This window comes from Pelophylax lessonae (genome assembly GCF_965119305.1).
Source record: "Pelophylax lessonae genome assembly, chromosome: 4".
Classification (NCBI taxonomy): Eukaryota; Metazoa; Chordata; class Amphibia; order Anura; family Ranidae; genus Pelophylax; species Pelophylax lessonae.
In genome coordinates, this window is record NC_138771.1 from 157,045,879 (window position 1) to 157,064,779 (window position 18,901).

Below are 18,901 nucleotides of genomic sequence, written 5' to 3' on the forward strand. Positions count from 1 at the left end.
ATAGATCTGTATAGATCTTCCGTGAAAAAACAGCTCATAAAATCCAAGGCAGCCCCATTAGTGTTGATTAGACACAACAGCTGCACAGACAGCCACTGCTCAATTGGATATTTGTGTGGGTGCGTGTCCCCGAACGCAGATAGTGTGAGTGTGAGACATGCATCTGCACCAACACCAATGTCTACGACCAGGATGTACTAGGCCGCTGGTGCTCGCCAGTTCACCAGAAGGTCGAGCACCACTAGTACTGACACTCTGCTGCATATGAGAACCATGTGATTGTTGTACCACAGCAACCTGGGAATGGGGTTGGTACGCCTGACCTTAGCAGGACCACTATTCCGTCATCAGAGCTACTGTATCTGTCAGGGTGCCACTGCTATCTACAGGTTCGAATGCTGAGCCTGATTCTGACAGCGAGGCTTCCCCATCGCTCTCATCTGTGATGCATTGTTTAGGCCTCTTCACTAGTGTTCCACTGTTTGGACATTTTGGCCAATAAATTTATAGGTACCTAGTGAGACTCACAGGTAAAAAAAGCACCTGGTTGTCAGGGACTGTTTGAACTGCTACCAAAAAATGTAACTACTAGCGCTAGCAGAGATCAGGCCTGACTGCTAACGCTGCGGTTTTGTGTGCTATGTATTAAAAGTGACAGTGATCTACAGATACTGCACTTTTTTGGGGCTGTGCGGAGGGGCCAATTGCAGGTGCTGGCAGAAGTCGGGGCTGATCCTACTAAATCTGCGTTTTGGGAACACTATACTATACTATTTGGGGGCGCTAGTATAGTTCTGATCTAATCAAAGATATTGATCCGTTCAAACACTATACTAGTAATGGAGGTGTTTAGTGTGTGTGTGTGTGTCACTGGCAATCAAAGGGGTTAAAATATATTACTGAATATGTGGCGGGCAATCTGATGCTATCCTTGATTGACGCTAACTGATGCTGACACTAACTGACGTCACCTTTGACATTAATACAGTGATCAGAAAAAAGATCTGTACACTGTACTGACACTGTGACAAGGCAGTTAAGGGGTTAACTGGGGGTGATCAGGGGGTTAAAACTAACACTAATACAGTGATTAGCAAAATATCTGTACACTGTACAGTGACACTTTGACAGGGAGTAAAAGAGTTAACTGTGGGGCAATCAGGGGTTAAATGTGCCCAACTATGTGTAGTGCTTTTACTTACTAGTTGATGCTCTCTCCTCTCACGCTGGAACCGAAAAGGTCTCCAGGAGAGGAGATTGCATCATTACCTGTGCCTGTGTTTGCAATACACAGGTACAAGACGTTGTGTGATTCGCCAGAACTGATCAGCAGGTCCAGGCCATAAATCATTGGCCTGGCCCTTTAGAGTGATCGGTTCTGGAACTAATCCGATCACCGCTGAGTCAGCAGGCGCAAGCGACGTACAGGTATATCGATTCACACAGCCATGCTACCTTGCCCCAGTAAATCTGCAGCGGGTGGTCGGCAAGTGATTAAATCAGTGCTTGGCTCATCCATTCTAAAAATCCTACAGATCCTAGGAATTGGCAGTTATTGTGCGCTGCACAGCAAATGTGCATAAGCAAGAGGAAAGGGATTTTTGGCAGAAGAGTCATACAAAATCTCTTGTGCCAAAAACATAGCTCACAGCAATTGTATTATATTAAAGTTACACTTTTATTGGCTGCTTACTGAACATATGCACAAATACAACATCTGGCTAAATGACCCAGAATTAGAGCACCTCAGGATCTGCATATCATAGATGATATGTAGAGTCATTCATTTTTTTTTTTTTTTTTATATGTGACATCATCGTAAACCAAAAAGTGAAAATGCAACCAATATGTGGTTGCTGCAGCTACAGTGACTTCATTAAGAAGTGTGTACAAATAGTTGCACTAACCAATACATAAAATATTATTACTCAAATCAACATAAACACCAATATTTCCAACACTACTAGTGATGTGTAGCAAACCACAAATAAATAGTGTTCTCAAAATATAAAATGTAAATAAAATGTCCATTGACAAATCTATTCCGTGCCAAATAGTGATATCTTGCATATAATTGCTTATATGGGGATTCACCCAGATTTAACGGGCTATACCCACCACCTTCCAAAATTCATAATCACCAAATGGCAGTGTAGTATGAGCCTGGTCGTCAATATGTGGGTCTTTTAATCCCCTGTTATGATCTTTCCTGTGGTCTCAGATGTATATTACGATACTCCACCGGCTTTTTGATCACTCCAACAAGCTCCCCTCTCGTGCACTCATGAAATCAGATAAAAAAAGCCAACATTCAAATTTACTTTATTAAAAAACCCATAAAAATATTTCACTCACATGTAAAAGTGCCCTTCGACTGGCACTAGGTCTATCCAGCAATCCCCTAAGCCTGTGAGGCCACCGCTCCGTCCGATGGAGCCGGTATGCGTTCCAAGCCTCTGTTTCAGTGCAGGTCAGGAAGTGGAAGTAGCATCAGCGTCACTCCACTAGCCTCAAGGAGGGGATTAAAAGACCAACATATTGACCAGACTCATACTACACTGCTATTTGGTGAATGCAAATTTTGGAAGTGGTGGATACAGCAAGTTAAATCTGGGTAAATCGCCATCTAAGCAATTATATGCAAGATATCACTATCTGGCACGGAATGGATTTGTAAATGGACATTTTATTTACATTTTCTTATTTTTTTATTTTGATAACACTATTTATTTATGTATAGCCATGATGACTTGATTATTTTGGGGTTTGGATCCACGGTAGATGGATCACAGGCCTTTATTGTGTTTCTAAGACAAAGACAATTTTACCTTAATGCATTCCCAGCATTGAGGTAAAAAATGTCCTAGTAATTTTATCCCCCCCTCACCTCCCTATATACTTATCTGATTATTTGCAGTGGCGCTGTCCTGTATTACCCTCCTCACAGGACACACAGGCAGCAGAGGAAGCCATTGGCTCTTGCTGCTGTCAATCAAAATCTGTAAGGAGGGAGTGAGGGCGGTGCCTAGCTGCGCTGTGTGTGTCTATGGAGCAAGCCCACATGCAGCTTGCTATGGGGACACACTCAGAAGAGGAGGTTCAAGGCCTGTCTGTGCAATACCATTGCAGAGAGCATTTAAGTATACCATGTTTGTTATTTTATTAAAAAAAAAAATTATACTTTGCAACCACTTTAAATGATCCTAAGAGATCACAAACATTGTGCAGGTGACAACAGTCACATTTTTTATTTCAGTTTTCCTGTTTCTTGAGTCTATTAAAGTTGTCGGGTTACAATATTCAACTATGAAACCCACTAGCCACAGCAATGCACCTAACAATGCAAATTATCTGTCAGCACTTCAGGTATTCAATCTCTATACAACTTCAAGATTCCATTATAACTGTCTCATGAAGACATTACTGGATGCTGGTGCTTGAAATACCCACTTTTCCATTTGGGCTTGGTAACACATTGTAACTCTTGCTGAATTTTATTTTGCAACCATTCACAAGTATAACTCTATCATTGAGACAGATTTGATTTAATTTTTTCTGAATGTCCAGATGCATGGTGCGCCATCAAGAAAGGCAGAATGGGGCTGTAGGCAAGGTGGCAGCTTTGGCCTGCATGGCTTTGAATGGCATTGATTAGGATTAGACAAATAGAATGGTATTGCATTGTCTATACTGGCATGGCACTGGCTACCTACAAGTACATAATCCCTTGGGAAGTTACAGGCAGGTTCACAGCTTTGACCAAATGTGGATGATCCAGCTCCATGTGGGATGGTGGAAAAATGCTTACAGTATATGATGCAGTTGAATTATATTTATTGTCCCATGTACAATCCAGCTAGCTCTTCCTGGTTACTTATTGAAAATTCAAGCAATCTTTTTTGGGAACATAAATGTGCAGTTTAATACATGTTTGTTCACAGAAAGAGCAACTGAGTGCAAAATAAAAACTATTTAATCAATGATCGAAAAGCAATGACCTGTTTTTTTTTGTTTTGTTTTTTTATTCAATGCAGACCAACAGCATTATACAGCTTTTCCAACTACTGGAGCCTCTACAATATACATTATGGATACCACCAGCTCAACAACTTCTGGTAAGCAATAGGGATGATCGAACGGTTCGGGTCCACCATCGGTTCGGCCCGAACATTGGGTGTTCGAGGTTCGGCCGAATTTAGAACTTTTTGCCCAAAAAGTTCGGAATTCGGCAACCAGAAACGACCAAAATGCAATGCTTCAGGAAATGGGCTTTAAAAGCCTGTGATTGGACCAGAACCATTAGCAAAAGCCAATTGAGGGGGCAGGAGAATGCTAGGAATGTGATTGGAGTGACTAGGGGGTCCCTAGACCAATCATTAGTGAATACGCCCCCCCAGTATATAAGATCGACCCCGGCATATTCCTAGCATTGTTATACTGGACATGGAAGAGAGTGGAAGCAGTTCTGTTAATTTTACTTTAAAAGTGTCATTTAGCATTTATTAGTGTGAGGAAAGGGATATCTAGTGTAGTTAGAGTGCTCCTTTACACTTAAGTTAGCTTAAAAAATTTAGTTTCTGTAGGGAAAGTGTTAAGTGTAAGGGGACCGTAGTGTAGTGTAGGGTTAACTGACAGTGACTGCTATGGAAGGGTGACAAAACCCTTCCATAGCAGGGTGACCGCTATAGAGAAATGATCATTTCTCTGAGTTGCTTCGGGACAGGAATATGGCTTCTCACCAGCCAAGCATTTTTCATGCTGCAGGGGCTGCCACTGCCAGTGCTTTTTTGATGACATGTTTGATGTCAGACATGACATCTGAACATGTGTATAGGGGGTATATATACACATATATGTCTGTATATATACCCCTAGACATATATAGGTGTGATAGTAGCAGAAATATATGCTTGCGCTAATGAAATCATTTACAGTAATATATTTCTGCTACTATCACACCTATATATGGCTAGGTGTGTATATATACCACTATACACAAGTTCAGATGTTTTGCCTGCCTCAAAAGAACCCAAAAAAATGCCAAAAAAACGCTAGCGTCAAAAAAAAATGCCCAGGTGTGTTTTTGCTGGCATTTTTGGGGGGGTTTTGGAGGCAGGCAAAACATCTGAACTTGTGTATAGTGGTGTATATACACACATACATATATTTATATACACACGTAGACATATATAGGTGTGATAGTAGCAGAAATATATGCTTGCGCTAATAAAATCATTTACAGTAATATATTTCTGCTACTATCACACCTATATATGGCTAGGTGTCTATATACATATAATTATGTGTGTATATATACCACTATACACAAGTTCAGATGTTTTGCCTGCCTCAAAAGAATGCCAAAAAAAACGCTAGCGTCAAAAAAAAAATGCCCAGGTGTGTTTTTGCTGGCATTTTTGGGGGGTTTTTGGAGGCAGGCAAAACATCAGAACTTGTGCACAGTACCACTATACACAAGTTCAGATGTTTTTCCTGACTGCAAAGAACCCAAAAAAATGCCTGCTTTGAAACCGGCAAGGTGTGAAAACCGAGAAGAGAAGCCAACCCCCTGAGCTGAAAGTGTTCTAATACAAACGATCTTTTTTTTATGGTTCTGGACATGCTACAGCGCTGAAACTTCACATGTACACTTTTTAGACCCCCCAGATACGAAATCCAAAGTAAAAATCAAAAAATCTCTTTTTTTTTTTTTTTTAATTTTTCAATAATTGGCTTTTTTATCAAAAATGTCAATTTTTAAGAACTTTTTTTTGTGATTTTGTGTCTGAGGGGTCTAAAAGGTGTACCTGTGAAGTTTCAGCTCTGTAGCATGTCCAGAACCATGAAAAAAGAGATCATATAGGTGTAAAAGGAGGGTCCCACATCCCTGTTCTACTGAAAAATTATCTTTTTTTTTTCATGGTTCTGGACATGCTACAGAGCTGAAACTTCACATGTACACCTTTTAGACCCCCCAGATACTAAATCCAAAGTCAAAAATCAAAAAATCTCTCTCTTTTTTTTTTTTTTCAATAATTGGCTTTTTTATCAAAAATGACAATTTTTAACAATTTTTTTTTGTGTGATTAATAGTTAATGGGGCATGACCCAGAACCCTAGGGACTTTTTAGGGGCATTTATTGGGTTTTAGGGCTTAAAAATTTTGTTTTTTGATTACCGAAGTTCGGGTCCCATTGATTTCAATGGGGTTCTGAAATCCGGGCCGAACTTTCGGGAAGTTCGAATGTTCTGGCCGAACCAAACTTTTCAAAAGTTCGATCATCCCTAGTAAGCAACAGATGTCATATCAAAACATTTTTACAAAATAGAAAATTATAGATTGGATAAAAATGATTGTTGATGTGATAATAGATTCCCTTATTGCATAGACAATGCCCTTGACATGTACTACTTAAGCAAAATGTCAATAAACATTTTGTGGTCGCTCTTTTAGATATTTCTGCACATTTACTTAAAAAATGCTGCAGTAACTGAATACATAAAGCATGCCGACTTGGACAAGAGATTTAGGTGGTGTTAGGAATGGTTTTTGATCTAAATGACTTAGGCCATGGAATGACTATTAGTTCCAAACTTAATTGTTGCAGTATCTAAGAAACTGCTGACTTCTTGGGATTTTCAAGCATTACAGTGTCTAGAGTTTACAGAAAACATTGTCAAAAAAAAGAAAAAAAAAAAAAAACCCCAAACACCTAGTGAGAGGCAGTTCTGTGGATGTTAATAATAGAGGCAAAAGGGCAATGTCCACACCTGGTTAGGCTAAGAGTAAGTCCATATCTGCTCAAATGCCCACTCTTCAACAGTGGCAGGTAGAATGCCACCTCTGAATGCACAGCAGATCTAACATTCATGACAATTGACTACAGTTGGCCTCCAGTCCTGTTCACAAAAATTAGGAAAATTGTGCTTTACTGGATGGACAATCACTATAACTAGAAGACTTAATAATGTTGCCTGATCCAACAGATCACAATTTTGCTGCAACATGCACGTACTATGTTCAGACTGTGCCACACACAGCATCCAAGAATTGAACCTGTCTTGTGCCAATAGCTATTTATTTTATAAATAGACCTCTTTTAGCCATTCACTAAGGCTCCGTTCACATGTAGGCGTTTTGGGGCGTTTTTGGGGCGTTTTTCTGCTCTAGGATCAGCTCTCAAAACGCCCAACAAGACAAATCCTATTCATTTCAATGGCCCCTGTTCACATCTGAGCGTTTTGACACTGTATACAAAACGCCCAACGCTCAAAAAAGTACATGAGCTTCTTTTTGGGCAGATTACAGGCGTTTTCCATTGATCTCTATTCAATCTAAAAACGCCTGCACAAAAATCGCGGTAAAAATCGCGGTAAAATCGCGGTAAAAAACGCCGCAAAAATCGCGGTAAAATCGCGGTAAAAAACGCGCGAAAAACGCTACGCTCAGGTGTGAATGTAGCCTAAAAACTATGCTCTTCTGTAATGTATGGCGGTGTCTCCTCCACCCCTTCCCTTTTGCTTGGTTATCTGTGGTTTTCAGTACTCTAAGTCAGCCTTTTTAAACCAGGGTGCCCAAGCACTCTGGGGTGCTTTGAGGTGTCTTCAAGTGTGCCTTGGCAAAATGCCTAAAAATTGCCCAATATTTGTATACAAGTCTGCATGTGGATGAAGCCTACCTTTTAGTTACACAAAGCCACAGGTTTTCATTGTGCACCATTACAACCTTCTAGCTGCCAGAGTCCTAACAACCAATGGCATCATCAGTTGATATGGAGGATGTCAGTCGACTGCATAGCATCCTTGTTTGACCCTCCCCTGCCCCTCTCCATCAGCGTTGGGGGTCACATTAGCTGAGTGATGGAGAAAAACTGAGGGGGAAGAGAAACATTGGAATACTAGTTAGTACCCGTTGGGTGTCCTACTTGTGTGGATGTTGCTGCATTATGTAAAATTAAAGGGTGCCTTGAGATTATCCATAATTTTTAAAGAGTTCCTTGACTGAAAAAAACTTGAGAATTACTGCTCTAAGTTACTGACAAATAACAAGAATGCAGTTAAGGAACGTCAGGGAAAAGTTACAAATTCTTATCTGCATATTTCTTTTAAGTAAGTAACTCTAATTACTGAAGGCAGAGGCCCAGCAAAACATCCAGGTAACTGGCATTTTCAAAAGCAGAGGTCAACAATGGAAGCCCCTATGTTTTGGTACAGTTTTTCTTTAAATTGACCCTGTCTCCACTGGGTCACTTCGTTTAAAAATCACCCTATAAAAGAACAGGCTTTAGATTTAACTTTCTGACAGTCCATGTTGAAATGCAGCTGCTTTGCCTCCCCCACCTTCCCCTCCACTGCAGCATATATTCTACACTTTCAGGTGTGAAGAATACCTGATCCCCCACTGCGTGCTATGGTTTCTCCTGCTGGCTTGGACATTACATGTTTAAGGTGATGTGGCAGATGGGTATTTGACTCACCTGGAAATGTAATGCTGTTGCTGCGGAAAAAACAAAGCATGGTGCCTTAACACATGGGCCTCCAAAAAGACAAGTACAGAGTCTGTTCTTTTACAGGGTGTTCTTTGAAGAAGAGGTGTTTATCTCATTAACTGATGCAGATTTTTTTCTATCGATTTCTAACTATTCTTCTGAAGAGCTGTTCTCCTATTTACATACTGTCTACCATTGTTTCAAAATCCAGTTAATCTACTATCCTGTTTTTCAACATTTTTTCACTCTTCATTTTCGGGAAATGCTGTGTATACTTGTGATATCAAATAATTTTTGTAGCAGAACATTCTGTTCCGGCCATTAAGGGTTTTTATTTTCTTTTATGTTTTTTTATTATTTTTGAAAAAAAATAGGTATAAAACAGAGCCCTATAGGGCATACCCAGGCTTGGTACATATACATAAAAAAAAGCATACAATCAACAACAACTGTAGTGCCTTAACTGGCACTGAACCAGTAGTACACTCCATTAGCCACTTAAGTATTCCTACAAATTGTTGTGATTCGTCTACTCAGGGTCTAAAGTAAGGACCAGTTAAAAGGTAAAAATCTCCGCTCACTAAATTTCAAGTCAAGCATGGTCTGCAGTACATGTTCTTATGTTGGCTTGAGACACAGGGGATTGAGCTACTTAACCCAAAAGGTCTGGGTTTGCATTAGTAGAGGGGGCCTCAATCCAAATATCTCATACTTTTTGGATTTTGTTAGGGCATCCCCTTGATAGATAAGGGGCTTTGTACAATGGCAGCTCAGAGTGAATGAATTGTTTCCAAAAAAGTTTAAAATAATTTTCTGTGAATAAAAGGGTAAACTCCAGCTAAGTCTACTTTTTTTACATTTTGCACAGAGTAAGGAATGGAAATAACTTGTGTCAGGCTTTATTACTAATACTATCTGTCTAACAAAGTTTCATCAATAGGACACAGTAGTGCATATTCACAAACACATCTTGATTATTGTAGTAATGTAATAAAGTGATTACTTTAAGTCCCCGTTTACACTGATGCGATTCCTATGCAGATTTGATCCGAAAGTCATAGATTTGCATGTCATCTGAAAAAACATTGTTTTCAATTATTATTATTATACAGGATTTATATAGCGCCGACAGTTTGCGCAGCGCTTTACAATATGAGGGAAGACAATACAGTTACAATACAATTCAATACAGGAGGAATTAGAGGGCCCTGCTCGTTAGAGCTTACAATCAAGTGAAACAAAAGGCAATAACTGTGGGGGATGACAGCTGTTCACATCTATGTGGTGTGATTCTGATCTGGTTAAAAAAAGGGCCACAAAACCTAAATTTAAATGGATGTCAGCTCAACCTCCGCACAATTCCAAAAGAAGAGAATATACATTTGTACCCAGCATAAATTAACTGTATATATGCCACAAAAATTCACTGGACAAATGCGACAGGGCTACATATGGTCATCTTTATATACCTTTAATCTTCAACATGATCTAATATTAACCACTTCCATACAGAGCAGTTACACCCCCTTCCTGCCCAGACCAATTTTCAGCTTTCAGCACTCTCACACTTTGAATGACTATTGCTCAGTCATGCTACACTGTAACCAAACAAAATGTTTATATTTTTTTTCATATAAATAGAGCTTTCTCTTGGTGGTATTTGATCACAACTGGGTTTATTTTTTTCGTGATATAACCAAAAAAAAAAAAGAGCAAAAATCTTGAAAAAAAACACTTTTTTTTAGTTTCTATTATAAACTTTTGCAAAAAATAAAGTTTTCTTCATACATTTGGGCCAAATTTTATACTGCTACATATCTCTGGTAAAATTAAACCAAATTAGTGTATATTATTTAGTCTGGGAAAGTTATTGTGTTTAGAAGCTATGGTACCTATTACTGAAAATTGATCACACCTCATGTAATGACGGCCTTCTTTCTTGAGACCCTGAAATGTCAGGACAGAACAAATACCCCCCAAATGACCCCTTTTTGTAAAATAGACAGTCCAAGGTATTTAGTAAGAGGCATGGTGAGTTTTTTGAAGTTGTAATTTTTTTCCACAATTCCCACAAAGTTGTCATTCTATAAGCTATTTCTAACACATAGCACGTGCACAGCAAAAATTACACCCCAAAATACATTCTGCTACTCCTCCTGAGTATGGTGATATCAGATGCGTAAGACTTTTACACAGCCTGGCCACAAAAAGACTTAACATCCAAGTAGCACCTTCAGGCATTCTAGGAGCATAAATACACATATAACTTTCTTACTACCTATCACACTTTTGAAGGCCCTAGCACCAAGACAATGGAAACGCCCACAAAATGACCCCATTTTGGAAAGCAAACACTCCAACATATATTCTATGAGGCATTATGGGTCTTTTGAACATGTCATTTTTTCCACAAGTTTTTGGAAAATGTGGGAAAAATTAAACCCTATTTTTTTACACAAAGTTGTTAATTTATAGGATAGTTCTAACACATAGCATGTAAATAACAAAAATGACACCCCAAAATACATTCTGCTACTCCTCCTGAGTATGGCGATACCACATGTGTGAGACTTTTACACAGCCTGGCCACATAAAGAGACTCCACATCCAAGTAGCACCTTCAGGCGTTCTAGGAGCATAAATTACACACTTCATTTTCTGACTACCTATCACAATTTTGAAGGCCCTGGAGCACCAAGACAATAGAAACGCCCACAAAATGACCCAATTTTGGAAGACAAACACTCCAACATATATTCTACGAGGCATTGTGAGTCTTTAGAACATGTCATTTTTTTCCTACAAGTTTTTGGAAAATGTGAGAAAAAAATTAAAACCTATTTTTTTTTTTTACACAAAGTTGTCAATTTATAGGATATTTCTAACACATAGCATGTAAATAGCAAAAATGACACCCCAAAATACATTCTGCTACTCTACTGGAGTATGGTGATAGACATTTTCACAGCCTAGTCACATAGAGGGGCCCAACATCCAAGGAGCACCATCATGCGTTCTAAGGATATAAATCACACACATAAATTCCTGACAACCTATCACATTGTTGAAGGCCCCTAACACATAGCATAATACATACCAAAATACATTCTGCTGAGCAAAGGATAAACAAAAGATTACCTGTGGTTTTAGCAGTGCAGTGGTCCAGGCAGCAGGCAGGAAAGTAGACAGCGACAGTGAAAGGATTGTTCCAGGCAGCAGGCAGGCAGGGCCCGCGCTACCTATAGGCAAGGTAGGCGCCGGCCTAGAGCGTACATCAGTAGGGGGCGCTATGTGGAGAGCGGGCATTGAGAGCAGAAGTACGCTCTGCTCCCCAGCTATCTACATGACAGGAGATACGCTGCAGTCACTCCAGTCATAAGAGGAGTTTGCTCCGCCCCTTCTCCAAGTGCAGGACTGGATCTCCTCTGGCTACCAGGCTCTTGTGTGGGTCGGAATTGCGACCAGCTTTTGAGATCCTACCCACTTTATCTGACTGCTCTCCTGCTCACCCACATGTCTGAACCACCCAGCTGAACCACCTGCTGCCCGCCCTCCCGCATGTCTGAGCCGCCTGCCCGCCCACATGTCTGAGCCGCCCACCCACCGGCCCGCATGTCTGAGCCGCCCGCCCGCCCGCATGTCTCAGCCGCCCGCCCGCACGCATGTCTGAGCCACCCGCCCGCATGTCTGAGCTGCCCGCCCGCATGTCTGAGCCTCCCGCTCGCCCGCCCGCATGTCTGAGCCACCCGCCCGCATGTCTGAGCCACCTGCCTGCCTCACCTGTCACCCGCCTACATGTCTGAGCCGCCTGCCAACTGTCTGAACCACCTGCCGCCAGTCCGCCGGCCTGCCTGCCCCGCCGGCCACCCACTGCAACTCAGAGGGAGATGTTGACGACCAGGAGCTGAGGTAAGCTTAACTGACTGTACCTAACTGACAGAGTACTAAGAGAATGGGACTGGAGAGCAGGCTGGAAGTGAGGAGGGGGTTCATTTTGCCATGTCCACTGATGTAGGTGGGGGCTGGGGGGGAGTAAGTGGCAGTGGAAGTTTTAATTCATCCACTGATACCTGTGTTGGGGGTTAATATTGCGTCCACTGATACCTGTGTTGGGGGTTATTATTGCGTCCACTGATACCTGTGTTGGGGGTTAATATTGCGTCCACTGATACCTGTGTTGGGGGTTATTATTGCGTCCACTGATACCTGTGTTGGGGGTTATTATTGCGTCCACTGATACCTGTGTTGGGGGTTATTATTGCGTCCACTGATACCTGTGTTGGGGGTTAATATTGCGTCCACTGATACCTGTGTTGGGGGTTAATATTGCATCCACTGATAACTGTATTGGGGTTATTAATGCATCCACTGACATCAATGCTGGGAGTTATAATATGGTCTAATGACAGTTTATGCATTCAGGAAGGGGGAGCAAATTGAAATCTCTGCCACTGAGATCCATATCTCCCCTGTCCACGCTGGCAGATGGTGGATCCAGCATCCCAGGTAATGGCAGCTGAGTGAAGGGTATCGGTAACAGCTGATGATCTGCCGCAGAGGATCCCCAGTGATGCATGTACAGGTACCGCCTCCCCTACCCCCCACACACACACCTCCAAGCCCCAACCCCACACCGGCTGCAGGGGGCGCTTAACAGCTGGGAGTGTCTACATGAGACCCCCCAGTGGGGAGGGCTGGAACTTACCCACGTGGGTAGTAGACCCCTGCCTGCACTGCAGCCTCTTGTCTTGGACTGATCCCTGTCTATATACTACCCTAGCCTGTCCATATACCTGTGGACCATGGCTGGCATGAGGAAGTGAGCCGGTGCCGCTACTATTTGTGTTCAGGCCGGGTCCAGAGGCACAGGTGCAGGCCTGAGGATCATGGCTGAAGAAATAGGTGGAGAGGCGCCGTAAAAATATCCACCCCACCACCTCCACCATATACATAAGCAGGGGCAAAGGGGGCGCAGTCAGAAGCGGATGGGGGGGGGGGGCGGCAAAATGAGGTTTCGCCTAGGGTGTCAAAAATCCTTGCACCAGCCCTGCAGGCAGGAATACTGTCCATAGTCAGTACAGGCAGATATATTGTCAGCACAGCCAAAGCATTGGTCCAGGTAGCAGGCAGGGATATGGTCAGCAGCAGCGAAAGGATTGTCCATGCAGCAGGCAGGAATACTGTCCATAATTAGTACAGGCAGCAGGCAGAGATATGGTCGGTACCGCCCAAGTCTTAGTCCAGGCAACAGGCACATGTTCCATTAAAAATACCTAGGTCAGTGCAGGCAGAGATATTATCAGCACAGACAAAGTATTGGTCCAGGCAGCAGGCAGGACCATCAAGCTTAGGGCCTTGGTCAGGAAAGAATGGGGACAGGGGTAGAGGCTTCTCCCACCCAAATCGCTTTGAAGCCCATGGACTCCAGACCCTGTTCTGAGATTACAAAACCCAAAAACTATGGTTGGTTGAGGCAGCAGGAAAATATTCAGCACAGAAACTAAAAAAGGGGAAATGGCAGTCTGATTGAAATATGGGCTAAAAGTTTAGGGCAGTGTTATAACGTCTGAAGAAATCTCCAATGCATAGGCCAGGATGGGTGGGACATTGTTCACAATAAAAACTGGTGTCTTTCCTAAACCCTCTTTTGCTACACACCCGACACCTTTTTTGGCATCTTCTTCTGGTTTCTGATGGTGGGATATAGTCAGGGAAATGGGGCTCATGAAGTCTGCTGCCACAATCGGAACAAATGCTTTCTGGTAACTCAGGGCAGTGGCAATATCTTCAATAAACTGGAGGAAGGGGATTGGTGTTTCTGTTGATTTTTGATAGGTGACATATGCGTTGTAAATGGCCAAATGGAAAAAGTAAATTGCGACTTTTTTGTACCAAAAGAGGGACTTGTGTCGGGAGATAGGGCTGTAGCATTTGATTATTTAAAAACAACCCCCCCCCCCCCCCCCATGTACTTATTTTACTTGTGGATACAACCAGGCTTTTGAACGGGATCGCGTCTTCTTCAAAATTCCACTGAGGTGTCATCATGGATGGTGGACATGATGTAAACGTCCTTCTTATCCCTCCACTTCAAAGCCAACACTTCTCTTTACTAAGGCTTGTGGATTCCCCGTTTTGTAATTTTGTGGTGACAAGACGCTGCAGGAAGCCCTTCCTGTTTTTTCTTGCTGTACCGCAGGCCAAAGTTTTCTTCAAGTACGGGAGGCGGAAAAGGGGTAAACTGTCCCTATAAATGTGGTACCCCTTTTGCAACAGTGGGAAGGCTAGGTCCCAGAAAATTTTCCCACTTATTCCCATGTACGTTGGGCACTCAGGGGGCTGGAGCTGAGAGTCTCTGACTTCGTACACACGAAAGGCGTACACATACCCAGTGTTGCTTTCACAGAGCTTGTTAAGTTTTAAGCCGTACCTATCCCTCTTGCTGGGAATGTACTGCTTAAATCCCAGCTGGCCTGTGAAATGGACCAGTGATTCGTCCACAGAGATGTTTTGGTCAGGGACATAAACTTCGGGAAACCGCTTAGAAAAGAAATCAATTAGGGGGTGAATTTTATAGAGTTTATCAAAATTGGGATGATCTCAGGGAGGGCACTGCGAGTTATCGTTGAAATGCAGGAAGCGCATTATAATGTCAGACCGATGAATAAATTGGCATGTGGTGGATGGGTTTGGTGGACCAATAGGAATGCAACTCGTTTTTTTTTTTGTGAGCCCCATATTGATGGTAAGGCCCAAAAGCACTTTTAGTTCTTCTAATGTTAGGGGTCTCCATTCGAAAGGACGGGCATGATATGAGGTGGGGTTGTTCTCTATGAACTGTTGGGCAAAAAAAATTTGATTGGTCCACGATGCCTTGAAGGAACTCGATAGGGAAAAATAAATGTAAAAAATCAATCAGAAAAAATTTTCGGTGTTGACCTGCAAACCTGGCTGTGCTGTGAATGGGGGGGATTGTAGCTGACCCAGAGCTAGAAGGCGGCCACAATGGGTTTGCTAAGGCATTCGGAAGCTGCATTTGGGCTCTGCTTCTTTGGGGCTGGTGTGAAATTCCAGTGCTTGTACTAGGCCTTTCATCCTGGGGTCTAGCACAGTTGGTGTTTGCCGATTTGCCATTGGCGCTGCTGGTGCCTGGTTTTCAGTCCGTTGTCTTTTAGGCCGAAATTCTTCCTGCTCTGATTCAGTCCCCAATGTAAAGCCTTCAAAGGGCTTGGATTCTGAACCAGATTCGGAACTGGTTTCGGAATCGGACGGTGAGAGCTCCCTGCTGCTCTTATCCGTCAGGGTTAAAAATTGATATGCCTCTTCGGCAGTGAAATTTTTTTTCGACTTGGACATGGTGGCTGTATGAAGGGTGACAGGTACTCGGGTACTCTGCTGAGCAGGTGACAGGTACTCTGGTACTAATGAGCAGGTGGAAGGTACTTGGGTACTTTGATAGGCATGTGGCAGGTACTCGGGTACTCCGATAGGCAGGTAACAGGTACTCGGGTACTCTGATGGGCAGGTAACAGGCAGGTGATAGGTACTCGGGTACTGATGAGCATGCGGCAAGTACTCGGGTACTTCAGGCGGCAGGTACTCTGATAAGCAGATGGAAGGTACTCGGGTACTCTGATTGGCAGGTGGCAGGTATTCGGGTACTCCGATAGGCAGGTGACAGGTACTCGGGTACTCTGATGGGCAGGTGACAGGCAGGTGATAGGTACTCGATTACTGATGGAGCAGGCGGCAAGTACTCGGGTACTGCAAGCGGCAGGCACTCTGATGAGCAGATGGAAGGTACTCGGGTACTCTGATAGGCAGGTGGCATGTACTCGGGTACTCCGATATGCAGGTGACAGGTACTCGGGTACTCTGATGGGCAGGTATAGGTACTCAGTTACTGATGAGCAGGCAGGAAGTACTCGGGTACTTCAGGCGGCAGGTACTCTGATGAGCAGGAAGGTACTCGGGTACTCTGATAGGCAGTTTAGAGGTAACCGGGTACTCTGATGGGTAGGTGACAGTAACTCAGGTACTCTGATGGGCAGGGGACAGGTACTCAGGTACGCTGGTGACAGGTCCTCTTTAATTGGTTGGGGTAATCAGGCAAACAGGGCACAGTAATATTCACAGTATTGTGGTAACTCACTGTTTCCAGATCTCCTCCTCACACTAGATCGGTGTGTGAGGAGGAGAACCTGGTAACAGTGAGTTACCACATCTTTGTTGACATTTGTGACCGGCTGTAATTGGACACAGCCGGTCACAGGGTAAAAAGCCAATTTCATTGGCTCTTTACCTAGATCGGGATGGGCTCTGTCCGAGGGACGAGCTTTGTTCCCGATCGCCGGGCTGCGTGCCCCCGGGGACTCACATTGCGGAGAGAACGAGCGGCTCATGCTGGAGCCGCTCATGTGATCGGCTGTGATTGGACACAGCCGATCACGTGGTAAACAGCCAATTTCATTGGCTGTTTACCTTGATTGGGGATGGTCTCTGTCCGAGGGACGAGCCTCATTCTTGATTGCCGCGCTGCGCGCCCCCGAATCGACAAAAGCTTCCTGCCGGCGTCATTTTACTATGACCCGGTATGGAAGTGGTTAAAAAATATGCATACAACAAAACACATATGACATACAACACAATAAAAACCTGAAACCCCCCATGTTGCTAGCACCTCCCCCCCGCTCTATATATATGTGTGTCTGTCTGTCTAAATGTGCAATATTGAGTGTGAAAAAGGGGGGATATGATATATGTGTGACACCACTATCTGCCCCTAATTATGATAATTCCCCCACACATGAAGCATAGTATTAAGTACAGGGAACTTGATTTGTGTTCTTTGGAACACTAATTGGGTAAATAAATGCACCGGTGTAATGTTGATGATGTCCACACAAGGCCTGTCCCTTTTTTCACCAGGTAAATTGGGGAGTAAAGATTAGTTTATTGGTCCCATATACAGTACATATATAGTTAGGAAACGCAGACATTCATTCACAACAAGCCTCTGAAGCAGCCGGGTCTCTCTGCAAAACCGATCAGGTGGACGACCCTGTGTTCGGTGCACCTCCACCCCCCTTATGTGGTCTGTTTTTCATGGGATCTTTGAATTGGGAATGGAAGAAACAATTGCCTTTTGAACTGCTACAAAATTTTCAGGGAGGAAGCCAGCTTGACTGTGGATAATGATGAGTATACAATTTCAACCTTTTTCTTTGCATTCGTGAACAGCAAGTGAAGACTGTGTTTATACTTTTGTGAATCAGGATCAGAACTCCATGTTTCCCTCACAAGATTGCTGGAACTTTAGACATAACTTCCAAGCAGTGGCTGAAATTTCTTTCTGTAGCAATATTTCCAGGCATTGGGCCTGAGGTGGGTCTTCCATTGTTACCGGAAACACTTCCAACACATTTAAGCTAAAAACCCAAGTGTGAGAATTGAGACAATGACCATTCCGGCATCTTTGGTTTGTGTTGTTTATTTTATAATGGGGATGGGAGAAGGGAATGAGTGGGATACTCCTTTGGCTCAACTAGGTTTAACTGGGACACTTTTGTAGACAAATGCTTATTAGCGCTGTCCAGACACCAGCTAAATGCCGACCAACGCTTCTTGGCGCTTTAAATACTGGTCTGCTGAAAGTGCTGAAACTTCGATTTTAACTCCTTGGTTAACTCAGAAGATCCAGGACTGTATTGATCCTTGACTCTTGACACTCTGTCTAGCTCAAAAGTCCTGTGTATGACTCCCTCCAGCCCTCTACTGACTGAGGTAGCTCCTTGTAACTGCTTGTGCTTGTGCAACTCTTAACACTGCATACCTTACTCTTCAGGGCCCAACCGCTGGCACCCCCTCTACACTTCCAGGGTCCTCTCACTAGGCAACACCCTTGACACTTCAGGGTCCTTTCACTAGGCAACCCCCTTGACACTTCAGGGTCCTTTCACTAGGCAACCCCCTTGACACTTCAGGGTCCTTTCACTAGGCAACCCCCTTGACACTTCAGGGTCCTTTCACTAGGCAACCCCCTTGACACTTCAGGGTCCTTTCACTAGACAACCCCCTTGACATTTGCAGGCTCACCCGAGTGGTCCCCTCTACACTAGGCAGACCCCAGGGGCAGTTCACAGTACTCACGACCTTGGAAGGCTTTCCTGGAACTGAACCCCTCTTTCTCCACTGGTCCTCGACACACCAGATCCTCTCTGCAGCTCAGCTCCGCTCTCCCTTCTGGACTCTCAGGCAGCCACCCAAGACACCCGATCCGTACTCTCCCTCCTGGGACTCTGCTTCCCGCCAAAGACGCTGCGTCATGTGCTCCTCTCAAACTTATACCCACTCCTGTGTGAGGGAGGTATAGGGATTATGACTTTATGCATTTATTGTATGTGCCTCCTCTG

The 18,901-nt window shown here is 43.5% G+C and overlaps 1 protein-coding gene across 1 annotated transcript in view; it reads left to right on the forward strand.

Moving 5' to 3' along the window:
• Positions 1–18,901, forward strand: part of IL15RA (interleukin 15 receptor subunit alpha) — a 164,218-nt gene that overhangs the window by 83,185 nt on the left and 62,132 nt on the right. The window contains exon 4 of the mRNA XM_082254181.1: positions 4,035–4,115. Coding sequence (XP_082110307.1) covers positions 4,035–4,115 — 81 coding nt within the window. The remainder of the gene's footprint in view (positions 1–4,034; positions 4,116–18,901) is intronic.